Source organism: Malaya genurostris, chromosome 3 (genome assembly GCF_030247185.1).
Source record: "Malaya genurostris strain Urasoe2022 chromosome 3, Malgen_1.1, whole genome shotgun sequence".
In the NCBI taxonomy this organism is placed as follows: domain Eukaryota; kingdom Metazoa; phylum Arthropoda; class Insecta; order Diptera; family Culicidae; genus Malaya; species Malaya genurostris.
Window position 1 is genome coordinate 149,476,055 of NC_080572.1, and position 15,588 is coordinate 149,491,642.

General features: G+C 38.4%; 1 protein-coding gene across 5 annotated transcripts in view; it reads left to right on the forward strand.

Annotated features, from left to right (window-relative positions):
- The window catches only part of LOC131433743 (mitochondrial glutamate carrier 1-like), a 461,990-nt gene that overhangs the window by 296,040 nt on the left and 150,362 nt on the right, over positions 1 to 15,588 (forward strand). For all 5 annotated transcript variants that reach the window (XM_058600327.1, XM_058600328.1, XM_058600329.1 and 2 more), the window contains one exon: positions 13,435 to 13,646. In XM_058600327.1, coding sequence (XP_058456310.1) covers positions 13,435 to 13,646 — 212 coding nt within the window. The remainder of the gene's footprint in view (positions 1 to 13,434; positions 13,647 to 15,588) is intronic.

Sequence of the window (15,588 nt, forward strand, 5' to 3'; positions counted from 1 at the left end):
AAGGGTGGTATTCCTCAGGTCCGAAGGGAACCTATGAGTTGGGACCTGGTATCACAATACTCGACACACGTAAGAACAACATGCTCGATGTCATGATAACCCTCACCGCAAACGCAGACACCACTCTCAGCGAGCCACACACGACGAAGATGCGCGCTGAATACATAATGACATAAGTCTTGATATTGCACGAATAAAGTCTCGGCTTACGTCTAACCCCCGTAACCAAGCTTTCGTCGATACCTATGGAATTATTGAGTGCATCCATCTTCCCGAACTCCACTATTCTATGTATTTTGCAGCTGGGCAGAGTTTTCTAGCGACAACTGAAAAATTCATTGAAACCGATTGGACTTTCGTAGATATCACCTTCTAGTACGCCCACCTTGGCTAACGAGTCCACCTTCTCGTTGTCCCTTATGGAACAATGTGAGGGGACCAAAGCCAAGGTAATCTGGTATGGTTTTGCGGATAAAGCACTCAATTGTTTCGGTACTTTTCCCAGGAAATACTGTGCTTTCCAGGCTTCAGTGAAAGGAGAGCCTCTATGAAGCTGAGACTGTCTGATACGGATCAAGGACATTTCGCCGAAAGCCATTTCACCGCAAGCTGTTTCGCTGAAAGCCATTTCGCCAAAAGGGTTATTTCGCCAAATGGCATTTCGCGGAATGGGCTCTTCGCCGAATGCCATTTCGCGCAATCTTGATATAGTCTTAAAATCGTGATTTAAAATAAAGACTAATGAAAGATAGCGTTAACGCCCATTTTGTTGACCTACAATTGTACATTTTGAATAAAGATTGATTCTTGTACTCTTGAATAAAGATTGATTAATAAACCCCAGAACGGAGTTCCCGAGAAAACTTGTTAACTATTAGCAACTAAGCATCAAAGCAATTGCATTTGTAGATCTACCAGGCAAATGTATGTGGTATTTTTCGTTTATTAAGTGAAAATGAAGAAAAAAAGTCTAATGCGGCTACGACACATTCTTTTGGTTCATGTGCTGTCCGACCTCGCTACCGCTCGTTCGGACTTAACTAAAGTAAAGAATCCTAGCTTTGAGTAGACCGGCAAACGAGGCCGTTACAGGTTTGTATGCAAGAGGCTCTCGTTTCCGACGGCGTGTCGGCGGCCGGCTCAGCTGGCGTCGCATCGGCGGGTTTGTGCCGCTGAGCCAACTTGGCTTCGGTTATGTAGCTGCGCCACATCAGTTATACAGGAGACATGACCATTTCGGCGAAATGACTCTTTCGGCGACTCGACTTTCGGAGAAATGACCCGCTCCCATTTTCCCCAGAGAATACGGTGAGCGCTTTGCAGGCTTCAATGAACGGAGAGCCTCAATGGAACTGACACTGTCCGATACAATGAAGTAATGATCTGTGGGCAGAGTGTCGATGGTCTCAAGGGTGTACTGAATTGCAGCTAGTCCTGCTACGTAAACTACAGCTGGATCACTGAGTTTTTAGGAAGCGGTGAAATTTACATTGAATATACCGAAGTCAGTGGACCCGTCGAGATGTGATCTGTCAGTGTAAAACATTTTATTACAGTCAACTTCTTTAAACTTATTATTAAACATTTTTGTGATCTCTTGAGAGAGTACAGGATCCGGAATTCCACGAATTTCTTCTTTCATGGATGTGTCAAAAACACTGTAGAATTAGAAGTATCCACGAAATGAACACGGTTGGGAACAAGCGAAGAAGGATTTATATTCTGAGCCATGTAGTCAAAATGCAAGCACATCAAATAGATCACCATCGGATTCAAGATGTCGCATCGGAGAAGCAGCCGATATTAGAGATTTCAGAATTGGTTTTTCAATGGTAAGGCACCCGCCAGCACTTCAAGACAAATCGTATGAGTTGATTACATTTCCCATTCCTATGGCATTTTTTTTCGGATACCTAATGTGACATCCCCAGGTGCCTTTGGAGTCGAACCAGACCCCGATATATTTTAATATGAAGGCCTGAGCTATGGTTTCACCCCTTAGTTGAAGCTATAATTGTGCTGGTTCTCGCTTCCTTGAAAATACAACCAGCTCAGTTTTCTCCGTAGAGAACTCGATACCCATTTGAAGAGCCCATGTTGACAAGCTGTCGAGGGTATCTTGTAATGGTCCTTGTAGATCGGCAGCTTTGGGTGCTATATAAAAAAAAACTCAACGCTGTCGTCGGCAAGTTGTCTTAGCGTGCAGGATGTGTTGATGCATTCATCAATGTTGTTCACGTTAACGTTGTATAAAAGGGGGCTTAAGCATGAGCCCTGAGGAAGACCCATGTAGCTGAATCGTGATGTCGTCTAATCACCATGCTCAGAATGCATGTGTTTCTCGGACAATATTGTTAATTATGGAAGTCGAGGTTTATGTTAGAATCAAGCCAAATTTCACTTAAGAAGAATACAATTACGAGTGTGTATTAAGTTTTTGAAAGAATCAAGTTTTGGGAAGATACTTCTGAAATTCCACTGAAGCACAATGATCATATTTTTGATTCTCAGTGGTAAAATATACATCAAAGGTACGATCGCTGCATTGAGGGGCCATTGTTCAGACAACTGTTTTGAAAATGTCCTTACTGTTGGCAGTAGAGCAGAAAAAAAATGAAAAAGTTGAAGTGAAAAAGTTTACATATACTTTTGCGGCCTTTCGTATTGAGGTGGTGTGAGAAATGCACGGTGGACTCGGTGGCATTATATCGTGAGCAAAAATTACATATCAAATAATGGGCCGTATGAATAAAATGTAGTAAAGTCTGTTGTTTTTAGTATCTTCTCAAAAACATAGTCCAAAGAGTAAAACACGTTTGGTTTGGTTTTAATTATTCTACTTCACATTATCAGCAAACAAACGAGTAGCAACCTCTGGAGCTACCTACCGAAAAATTGTAGTAAATACTACATATTTAAACGTTGTTGTGCAGTAAAGTCTCTGCTTTTGACAGGAACGTGATCCACATGTAGCATTTACTGCCGAAATTCAAACATGCTACGTTTTATTCATACGGTCCAATGACGCGAATTTATGCATCATTGGGTTTCGTGATGAAATGAAAACGAATTGAACACAATAAAGTGGGTATTGTAAGAAATCGTAGCTGTCATTTATAATGCTAAAAATGTCCAACTCTATTGAGCTCATGCATTGATGTTGCTAAAGCAATAATGCTTGGCTGGGTAGTATCATATAATAGGTATAATTTTAGATTGTAGCAATTTTTATAGCAAAACTAAAACTTCAACCTGGACAGGCTATTGAATGAAATGAATACAAGCCAAGTGTTATCGTTCATGTAGAATATTTTAAAATATAACTTTTATATAACCTGTGATACAAACATATGGCCTGGCGAACTACTGGCAAAGATATCGAAAATACTTGAATGTTCTCTTGTCTTTAATCGTTCTTTTGAAGCAGGATCCATGCTTGCTACTAAACTCAGGCATATACATGATTAGCAAGTTAGTCAATACATATATATATATAACCTTATGTTAGTCATTCATAATTACTAATGATTCATAGCTGTATTGTAAGAGTAATCACAACAATAACGATTGAATTAGCATATATTCAAAAGGTGAAGGATTCAAAAAACCATTACGTCCAGTCTTTTTTACAAAACCAACATAAGAAGCGGTCCACTACGCTCAATCACTGAAAAAAGTTCTGGTTTCTATGTGTTGGTTTTTCTTGTTATGCTTTGTGCGACGGTTCGTTCAACTGAAGCGGACGAAATTTTGCGCGCAATTTATGACGCTACATTTCACCTTAAAATCCAGTCCAAGATATCAGTAAATTTCAACAATCTAGCGTTTGTTTGATTTTCTGGTTGTGATTTTTGGTCATTCAGGTTTTTGCTGCCCTGGAAGTGCATGGTACTCCTTATTATTTCTATTTTTTTTTAACCAGGAGGTGTTTGCTTCGGGTTTGAGCCAGCGTTTTTTCGTTTTTGTTTGATCATTTTGTGGCAGTCTGAGGCCTTTACGAGGAAGCTTGGGAGAAGCCAGATTTTGTCTTTTCCTGCTTCCGTCAACCTGCCTTCCGTCAACCAACCTGAGTGCAAACGGGTACGGGTTCGATGGAGTGGATTTCCGCGTAAGAAAGTTCTTTCATGGAATACTTCAATTTTTCCGCACGCTGTATGTACGTAGAGCACACCGATAGTTCATGAGGAATCTCCCCGCAGTAGAAACACTTTTCAGGTGCTCCTCTGCAGAGATTGTCCTGATGGGCCTCTCCAGATTTGCCGTATCGCAGTTTGTTGCAACAATAGGTTGCCGTATACCTTAGCTGTTTACAGCTTGTACAGTGCATTATTCGCGGTACATACAGCCGAACAGGTAGACGAACTCCACTCATTACCAAATAATTTGGAAGTGCAGATCCGGCAAAAATCACGCGAAACTATTCCGATTGGTAAAATTTCCCATCAATTGATTTGGAGTGCAAATGATTGCACTCAAAAATTTTCACTGGTTGAAGGTCGGTATTTTTGAAGCTACTTACCCCGTCCTTCATCAGATCTTCGATCGTCAGACTTTCGTCATGGACCACACCGCTTATCTCCACCACATGAGACGGGACGTACACGGGGTACTCCCTGCGCGTAAATTGTTTGGCGAAATCTTGCCATTTTATTGGAAATTTTATTGCCGAGTAGTGCTTTGTCAGGTCCCGGGCAATATTCAGGACTCTGAGAGACTTCGATATGGGCCGGAAGTATACCATCGACGGACCCTCCGAGCCATCGTCTTGGTGAACTTTTCGGCGAGAGGGCAATATCTCCGAGGGAGATGTAAATATCGGAGGGGAAGATGGCGCCATTTTTAATTCAGAGTCGGTTTCTAATCGTTTTTCGTTCATTGAAACTTCGCCTTCCTCCTACACTCCCACTGTCACATTTATTCATATATTTTAGTACGGGAGTACAGGAGTCTCCCGCACCTGAAATAAGATAGAAAAATGAAAGTGTAAAAAATAAAATATATAAATAGTAAAAGTAATTAGAAAAATTTAGAAAAAGTACTTAACAGTTTGAGCCGGCAATCTGTTAGGTGAGATGATCCTTCACTCCTCCGTTGTGGTTCAGTGTGACCAGTGTTGGTGATTGCCGAAAATTTGACAGAAGCTGCTATATTGCTATCTATATTGTATACAACATTTTCAATCCGGTAGAAGATGCTACAAGAACTCGAGTCTCTCAATGCATGAACCGTGAGAAAATTTAGCTACATTGCTTCGCTCCACTTCATACTCTGAGTATTTCACACCCCTAAAAAAAATTTACAGTCTGATAATGATCGTTGCTGTGTGGAATTTCCCAAGAGAGAAACGCAAGTTGACAATTATCGCATAAAATCGAAACGATGATTCAGCTTGATGATTCTCATACTGGGTTGAAATATTTCAAAACCCTTGTGTGGAGCATTCACAGACATTTTCATAGACACAACTTATACAAAGGTTATATGCACATAGCTAGAATAAGCGGCAATAGTAAAATGATTCTATCGCAATTGTCAACTGCCTGTATAGAATCGGATCCAGAAACGAGAATAAGCGACCGTTTGTTGCCACAGCAGCGTGCTAACCTTTGATTCTTAGAAATGTCATCGAGAGAAATTCGCTCTCTGGTGTTGGTTCTATGTGTTCTATGTGGTTCTATGGTGTCGATTCTATGTTAAATGAGCTATGCCAGGTTTTTATTGTTGCGAAGATTTCCGTTTCTCTTTGATGGCACTGATTCAATCGTTGAAGAGTTGCCAGTGAACGTTCTTTGATACGATAAAAGCCATCCTTGAGTGTGACCTTGACTCAGGATTGTTCGGTTGCTGCGATGCGGATAGCAAAGAATAGATATATGGTATTGTCCGCTGCTGCCCGAATATAATACAATAGCGTCCACTGTCGATACCGATGCGAAGTCGGTGCACAGGTAGAACTCACTTGCGGGGATGCTGCTTTTACCACTACGGTGTAATGCTTATACTACAGCTTTAGACAAATTCGTTTTGCCGATGTCGATAATAAAAAAAACGCGTGTGTTTACTTCGAACATTCGGTTACGAATGACAGCTCCTCTTTGAAACATTTTTTGTTATCGTTTCGCTTCAACAGTGCACCCCACGACGTCACGTAACTGTCCGATTGTACATCGACGATCCCAAATGGCTTTTTCCCACGAAACAGCTCCTTCTTCAAATATCTTTTGTTCGATGCACTTCGATGCATAATTGTCCGATTGTACATCGACGATTTTAAATGGATTTTTTTGCATCACCTTCCAATGCTTGTAATACATAATGCAACTTGTTGATTGTTGGGATGTGGTCTTTGAAATGATGAGTGAAGTTAGTCGTCATTGTTGAATTTAGAAGAGCTTGATTGGTGCTCATGTTGGACAGTAGAAATCCTTTCAATATACAAAAGTCATTCTCAATATCGGTGCGAATCTGAATGTGCTCCTCAAACTTATTTGACTTGTCCAACATCTCTATCTCCGTCAATGATTCAAAAATTCTTTGTTGGCTCTATCCAGTGCATCCAGTCTTATGTGGGCTTGATTGGAATCTCGACCATGATTATATTCCGCCTTAAAACTCTCTCCCACATTTCGAACAACACACACTCGTTTACAAATCAACAGATTTCCAATCCACTTCTTTTCTGCCTTCCTACTCATTTTCACTCACCACTCGAATCACTTGCGAGTATAACGGAGACAACACGAGAATATTCAATATCGTTTAATCCATCCCGCTTTTCGCGAAACGGATGACGATAAAACACAAAATTTGTTTGATTGAATTCTTCCCGTCACGCTGTGCTATTTCTACACGAGTCGGAAACGACGGAAATACTGCAAATATTTGAGTGATTAAATGCTTCCCGTCGCTACGTGATGTGCCTACTCGAGCACGAAAGAATACCGACGTGTGTTCTCAACAATACGCGAATCCGCTATAAATGTAATCGGCAGAATGTAACAGATTGCAAATCGATTAAAGTCCACCCCCACGCAGTATGTAAATAATTTTTCGTGTGATGATGTATGTACACGTGCCAATTGTAAACTATTGAAATGACTTTAATACTCATGCAATAACATCAATTGTTACCTCTTCAAATATTAGCACGAATGCTGGTGGTCTATTGTACAATACCCTTTTGTGTGAAAAGATTGAATAGTGTAACTTACGGTGGTCAATAAACTTTGACCACTTACCACAAATGTGAATTTCCTCACGCGCTTCAATTTCTGGCTTGGGTTAGTCCCGCGAATCCGGTTTGAAAAACCAATGTCTAACTAAACTAAACCAGGTATATAATTTATCAGTAGCTGAGGGAAAATTGATAAGGAAGTAATTTAGCAATGTTTAAAACTTAAGACCTTTCACGCAGCTCGTTGGGATCGATTCCAAACCCCACACATAGAGTCAAAAAGTTTTTCTGGCTCGCAGAGGCGAAGGACCTTAAGGTTAGAACTCTATATTAAGAAAAATCTAATATCAGTAATAGATATTTACAATAAAATTCTTTACATAGTTCAATTTAAGATCATATTACTGGCCAATTATTATTATTATTGGCTCGAGTTGGCGGTTGAATGCATATGATGCTGGTCACATATCGTATTACTAGTCATACAATGATAAACATTAGTTTTTCTTCGCCGTATATTTCGCGCCGTAGACTTGACTGGATGTCGTAAATACGAAAACAAAACTAATAAATATAAATATAATAATAATAATAATAAATATAATAATAATAATAATAATAATAATAATAATAATAATAATAATAATAATAATAATAATAATAATAATAATAATAATAATTATTATTATTATTATTATATTTTTATTTATTATTATAATTATATTTATTAGTTTTGTTTTCGTATTTACGACATCCAGTCAAGTCTACGGCGCGAAATATACGGCGAAGAAAAACTAATGTTTATCATTGTATGACTAGTAATACGATATGTGACCAGCATCATATGCATTCAACCGCCAACTCGAGCCAATAATAATAATAATTGGCCAGTAATATGATCTTAAATTGAACTATGTAAAGAATTTTATTGTAAATATCTATTACTGGTATTAGGTTTTTCTTAATATAGAGTTCTAACCTTAAGGTCCTTCGCCTCTGCGAGCCAGAAAAACTTTTTTAATCTATGTGTGGGGTTTGGAATCGATCCCAACGAGCTGCGTGAAAGGTCTTAAGTTTTAAACATTGCTAAATTACTTCCTTATCAATTTTCCCTCAGCTACTGATAAATTATATACCTGGTTTAGTTTAGTTAGACATTGGTTTTTCGAACCGGATTCGCGGGACTAACCCAAGCCAGAAATTGAAGCGCGTGAGGAAATTCACATTTGTGGTAAGTGGTCAAAGTTTATTGAACACCGTAAGTTACCCTATTCAATCTTTTCACACAAAAGGGTATTGTACAATAGACCACCAGCATTCGTGCTAATATTTGAAGAGGTAACAATTGATGTTATTGCATGAGTATTAAAGTCATTTCAATAGTTTACAATTGGCACGTGTACATACATCATCACACGAAAAATTATTTACATACTGCGTGGGGGTGGACTTTAATCGATTTGCAATCTGTTACATTCTGCCGATTACATTTATAGCGGATTCGCGTATTGTTGAGAACACACGTCGGTATTCTTTCGTGCTCGAGTAGGCACATCACGACGCGACGGGAAGCATTTAATCACTCAAATATTTGCAGTGTTTCCGTCGTTTCCGACTCGTGTAGAAATAGCACAGCGTGACGGGAAGAATTCAATCAAACAAATTTTGTGTTTTATCGTCATCCGTTTCGCGAAAAGCGGGATGAATTAAACGATATTGAATATTCTCGTGTTGTCTCCGTTATACTCGCAAGTGATTCGAGTGGTGAGTGAAAATGAGTAGGAAGGCAGAAAAGAAGTGGATTGGAAATCTGTTGATTTGTAAACGAGTGTGTGTTGTTCGAAATGTGGGAGAGAGTTTTAAGGCGGAATATAATCATGGTCGAGATTCCAATCAAGCCCACATAAGACTGGATGCACTGGATAGAGCCAACAAAGAATTTTTGAATCATTGACGGAGATAGAGATGTTGGACAAGTCAAATAAGTTTGAGGAGCACATTCAGATTCGCACCGATATTGAGAATGACTTTTGTATATTGAAAGGATTTCTACTGTCCAACATGAGCACCAATCAAGCTCTTCTAAATTCAACAATGACGACTAACTTCACTCATCATTTCAAAGACCACATCCCAACAATCAACAAGTTGCATTATGTATTACAAGCATTGGAAGGTGATGCAAAAAAATCCATTTAAAATCGTCGATGTACAATCGGACAATTATGCATCGAAGTGCATCGAACAAAAGATATTTGAAGAAGGAGCTGTTTCGTGGGATTCGAGCTATCATCGATGAAACGTGAGCCAATACAGAAAATACATACTTGGTTGCCGACTATTGATGACAAGCATTGCAAGGTGACGCGAAAAAGCCATTTGGGATCGTCGATGTACAATCGGACAGTTACGTGACGTCGTGGGGTGCACTGTTGAAGCGAAACGATAACAAAAAATGTTTCAAAGAGGAGCTGTCATTCGTAACCGAATGTTCGAAGTAAACACACGCGTTTTTTTTTATAATCGACATCGGCAAAACGAATTTGTCTAAAGCTGTAGTATAAGCATTACACCGTAGTGGTAAAAGCAGCATCCCCGCAAGTGAGTTCTCCTGTGCACCGACTTCGCATCGGTATCGACAGTGGACGCTATTGTGTTATATTCGGGCAGCAGCGGACAATACCATATATCTATTCTTTGCTATCCGCATCGCAGCAACCGAACAATCCTGAGTCAAGGTCACACTCAAGGATGGCTTTTATCGTATCAAAGAACGTTCACTGGCAACTCTTCAACGATTGAATCAGTGCCATCAAAGAGAAACGAAATTTTCGCAACAATAAAAACCTGGCATAGCTCATTTAACATAGAATCGACACCAGTGCGAGAGCGAATTTCTCTCGATGACATTTCTAAGAATCAAAGGTTAGCACGCTGCTGTGGCAACAAACGGTCGCTTGTTCTCGTTTCTGGATCCGATTCTATACAGGCAGTTGACAATTGCGATAGAATCATTTTACTATTGCCGCTTATTCTAGCTATGTGCATATAACCTTTGTATAAGTTGTGTCTATGAAAATGTCTGTGAATGCTCCACACAAGGGTTTTGAAATATTTCAACCCAGTATGAGAATCATCAAGCTGAATCATCGTTTCGATTTTATGCGATAAATGTCAACTTGCGTTTCTCTCTTGGGAAATTCCACACAGCAACGATCATTATCAGACTGTAAATTTTTTTTAGGGGCGTGAATACTCAGAGTATGAAGTGGAGCGAAGCAATGTAGCTAAATTTTCTCACGGTTCATGCATTGAGAGACTCGAGTTCTTGTAGCATCTTCTACCGGATTGAAAATGTTGTATACAATATAGATAGCAATATAGCAGCTTCTGTCAAATTTTCGGCAATCACCAACACTGGTCACACTGAACCACAACGGAGGAGTGAAGGATCATCTCACCTAACAGATTGCCGGCTCAAACTGTTAAGTACTTTTTCTAAATTTTTCTAATTACTTTTACTATTTATATATTTTATTTTTTACACTTTCATTTTTCTATCTTATTTCAGGTGCGGGAGACTCCTGTACTCCCGTACTAAAATATATGAATAAATGTGACAGTGGGAGTGTAGGAGGAAGGCGAAGTTTCAATGAACGAAAAACGATTAGAAACCGACTCTGAATTAAAAATGGCGCCATCTCCCCCTCCGATATTTACATCTCCCTCGGAGATATTGCCCTCTCGCCGAAAAGTTCACCAAGACGATGGCTCGGAGGGTCCGTCGATGGTATACTTCCGGCCCATATCGAAGTCTCTCAGAGTCCTGAATATTGCCCGGGACCTGACAAAGCACTACTCGGCAATAAAATTTCCAATAAAATGGCAAGATTTCGCCAAACAATTTACGCACAGGGAGTACCCCGTGTACGTCCCGTCTCATGTGGTGGAGATAAACGGTGTGGTCCATGACGAAAGTCTGACGATCGAAGATCTGATGAAGGACGGGGTAAGTAGCTTCAAAAATACCGAACTTCAACCAGTGAAAATTTTTGAGTGCAATCATTTGCACTCCAAATCAATTGATGGGAAATTTTACCAATCGGAATAGTTTCGCGTGACTTTTGCCGGATCTGCACTTCCAAATTATTTGGTAATGAGTGGAGTTCGTCTACCTGTTCGGCTGTATGTACCGCGAATAATGCACTGTACAAGCTGTAAACAGCTAAGGTATACGGCAACCTATTGTTGCAACAAACTGCGATACGGCAAATCTGGAGAGGCCGGTGGTCAATAAACTTTGACCACTTACCACAAATGTGAATTTCCTCACGCGCTTCAATTTCTGGCTTGGGTTAGTCCCGCGAATCCGGTTCGAAAAACCAATGTCTAACTAAACTAAACCAGGTATATAATTTATCAGTAGCTGAGGGAAAATTGATAAGGAAGTAATTTAGCAATGTTTAAAACTTAAGACCTTTCACGCAGCTCGTTGGGATCGATTCCAAACCCCACACATAGAGTCAAAAAGTTTTTCTGGCTCGCAGAGGCGAAGGACCTTAAGGTTAGAACTCTATAACTCTTAAGAAAAACCTAATATCAGTAATAGATATTTACAATAAAATTCTTTACATAGTTCAATTTAAGATCATATTACTGGCCAATTATTATTATTATTGGCTCGAGTTGGCGGTTGAATGCATATGATGCTGGTCACATATCGTATTACTAGTCATACAATGATAAACATTAGTTTTTCTTCGACGTATATTTCGCGCCGTAGACTTGACTGGATGTCGTAAATACGAAAACAAAACTAATAAATATAAATATAATAATAAATATAAATATAATAATAATAATAATAATAATAATAATAATAATAATAATAATAATAATAATAATAATAATAATAATAATAATAATAATAATTATTATTATTATTATTATTATTATTATTATTATATTATAATACTACTACATGTTTTATGTTGTTGATTCATGCTATTTGGCATGACTTATATGCGTAAAAGTAACATAAACGCTGGTTCGTTTCGTTTGTTAGATTTCTTTTAATTCGGCTATTCCGGTCATCTGAATCTGGTTTCGGACGAATTGAAAATAGTGATCAAAAACTGCAAACAGGATCTAAACTCACTTTTGTTCAAAATGGCCAAATCGATTTTCACACCCCTATGTGGATTAACACAGGTTTTCGTCGTGAATACGAATTACTTTACTATGGGCGCCTTTTCAAAATTAGCCATATGGAAGAATGGGTAGAACTTAATCGTGAATATCTCGATTTGTATTAACGGCAGCAACATAATTCTTTCACCATTTCATCAAAAATATGATCAGGAATTTAGGATTATTTTGTCAATACTGTGAGATAACCACAAACAGTTTGAAAATTAAGTTTTCTCAAACTTTGAAAACAATGTGGAAAACTTATTTCTTTTGCTTGGCATTTTCGCCCAAGGACGATGGTTTTGAGGTAGTCAGGCACATATCTTCAACTGAACACGTATAAAAGGGGGACTGTGGTCGAAAATCGATCATTTCTTCTTGTGCGTTGGATGAAAGCTGACGTCATGGTGAAGACCTACTGCGTGATTAAAAACATCAAACGCTAAGGTCGCAGCACCGAGTTCTTGTGCTAGATTCAGGAACTGAGTTCAGTTTCAAAATTGTGGTTCTAAAACTAGATTGCAACTGAATTCTTAGTCTGTTCTAAGTTCTGAATATAGTTCTTGAACTCCGGTCCAGTTCCTAATTCCAGTGAATTGATATTTTCTTTATTGGAAGATTGTAATCGATTGTGAACGCAATACCTTCACCAACCATACCAGTACGACGCACGGACAACTTTTCAGTCTGGAAATACTTGACGGTAGTCAGCGGTATTCATTGGAATAAAAAGTCAACTCGTCCCTCTCCATCATGAATTTCTTCATAAAAAGTTATTTTCAGAACCACCATTCTATTATTATAAAAAACTACACTGATTATTTCGTAATATTGAATTCTGTGTCAGAATGTTTGATGCAACTAATCCGTACTTTAGTTTTGGTGCATCGTTTCAAACTCTTGCAGTGAAAAGGAGAAAAGCATGCACAATTCACACAATCGATCAATTAAATGATATTCGAAAGTATGAGAAAGCGTGAAAGTTTTATTCGTATTCACGACATCCAGTTATGTATCTGACATACCCTTACTTTTTTATTTTAAATAACGAAGCATTTATATGTTTTCAGGCTAAAGATGCAAGTAAATCAATTCTCAAACCTTCTGCAACTCAAATTGCCATGGATTTGGTAAGGACGAATGGAATCATCGGGTTGTATAAGGGTACAGGAGCTACTATGCTGCGTGATGTATCCTTTTCAGTCGTATATTTCCCATTGTTTGCTGCACTAAACGATTTCGGACCTCGAAAGTCCGATGGGTCAGGGGAAGCTGTGTTTTGGTAAGTTTTAAGCAACTTAACTTTTACCTTTTGGCTCAAGTTGCACGTTCCCCTAGTTGTTTAGGGGTGGGTAGGGTCTAACACATTTGAAAAATCATTTATTTTTGCCTTGTATGGACCTTTTTCATTTTTGTTCTCATACTGCGAAGAAGTAAGAGCTCAGCGCACAGACCCAAGATTTCTACTTCGATTGACTTCAAAACATTCTTGCAATCATTTAGGGGTTAGCCAAATTTTGTGCTAGGGCACATAACCGTTTTTAATATTTTTTACTTTTCGTCTTTGACTCATCAGTGCAGAACAGTTCAAATTGAACTGCTTAGTGCTAAACTCGGCAGTTCAATTTGAACCGCTAAGCAGACGTGAAGTTTCTGCTACTTACAGAACACTTTTTGTTTTGCAACGGAGTGCAATGTCTTTTTTGACGTGCGGAACGAAAACGTGTTTTCGACTATTTCTGGCCGATGCAGGTTTGGTCATTTAGGGGTTAGCCAAATTTTGTGGTAGGGCACACAACCGTTTTTAATATTTTTTAGGTTTCGTCTTTGACTCATCAGTGCAGAGCAGTTCAAACTGAACTGCTTAGTGCTAAAAAAAAATTGCAAATATTATGATTTTTTCATCATTTATAGCCATATCATTTATCTAAATAACTTGGAGATTTTGTGTTTAGTTGATTTCAGGTGCAAATAGACAATAAACAGAGTGATTAGTAACAATGATGAAGATAGTGATGTACCTCCTATTAGGCTCCATTTCCATGTTTGATCGGTCTCCTGTTGCAGGGATACTTATCTAGGTTATTTCTGTTGGAAAGCACTACATTTTCTATTTTTGCAATGTCGTGCGTCTTTACAATTTGTTTATGGATAACTAGATCGTGCAAGGCTCCTTGGATTGTTTCAATATCGCTAATTTTTTCTTTGGATGTAAAATTATATCCCATGTAGGTGATTGTTTGAGAATGATAGTACTAACCTCCCGGACAAGTATCTATCACTTGGTCTGAAGTTTGAGTGTAGTTCGGAGTGTTGAGCATTCTGAATTAGAATTTGATTATCGGTAATTAGTTTTGCTGAAGTTTCGTTCTTTTCCTATAAAAGGCAATGCGGTACTTCGCCAATAACGAATGGGTAAATGCACGAGTTCTCAAATTCCTTAATGTAGGTATTCAGTTGAACGTAATCATCGGGTTTTGATGTAGTAAAGAGCTGTTTATTTTGTTTGATTATGAACTGAGGATAGTCTTTTATGATCGTGTTGTTTTGAATTACTGGATAAATTCGGATGATCACTGATTCTTCCAACACTTCGGATTCCAACTCAGGAACATGTAGTATGTACAGTTATGTATTTTTTCTGCTTGCTATTTTTGGGGTTACCAAGTTGAGTACTTCTTCGGGTATATCTGTTTGCATTACTTGGTTGTTCAGAATTGATCTTACCAGATGTATTTCCCTATTGGATAGTATTTTACTGTTTGTGACGTGCATTTTAGACGTTAAATCTGCGATGCTGTTGCCGATTTGCTTGTTTATTTTGATTTGGTGGTTGTTTTCATTTATGAGTTGATTTAGTGTTTTGTTGATGATTCTTAAGTCTTGGGCATCTGGATTGCCGGCGATCCATTTCCATACCGTGCCAATGGTGTTCCATTTTTTGCTCCTATGAGTCGTTGGTTTGATTTGTAGAAAGTAGGAATATAGTTCGCGTATCTTATGTTTACTAATTTAGTTCAATATACTGTCGTTCTGTGTTTTTTGGTAAACTATACTTGTTAGTTGGTTGATTGTTATTTCTATATCAGTAAGGTTGATTGGGTGTATGATTCTTATGGTTCCTGTCTGTATTTTACAATGTCTTATTTTATGCACTAATATAGGGTCCGTGTTAAGGTTTCTTATGTTCATATTTTGACATGAAACTTTTGCTATAATGATGA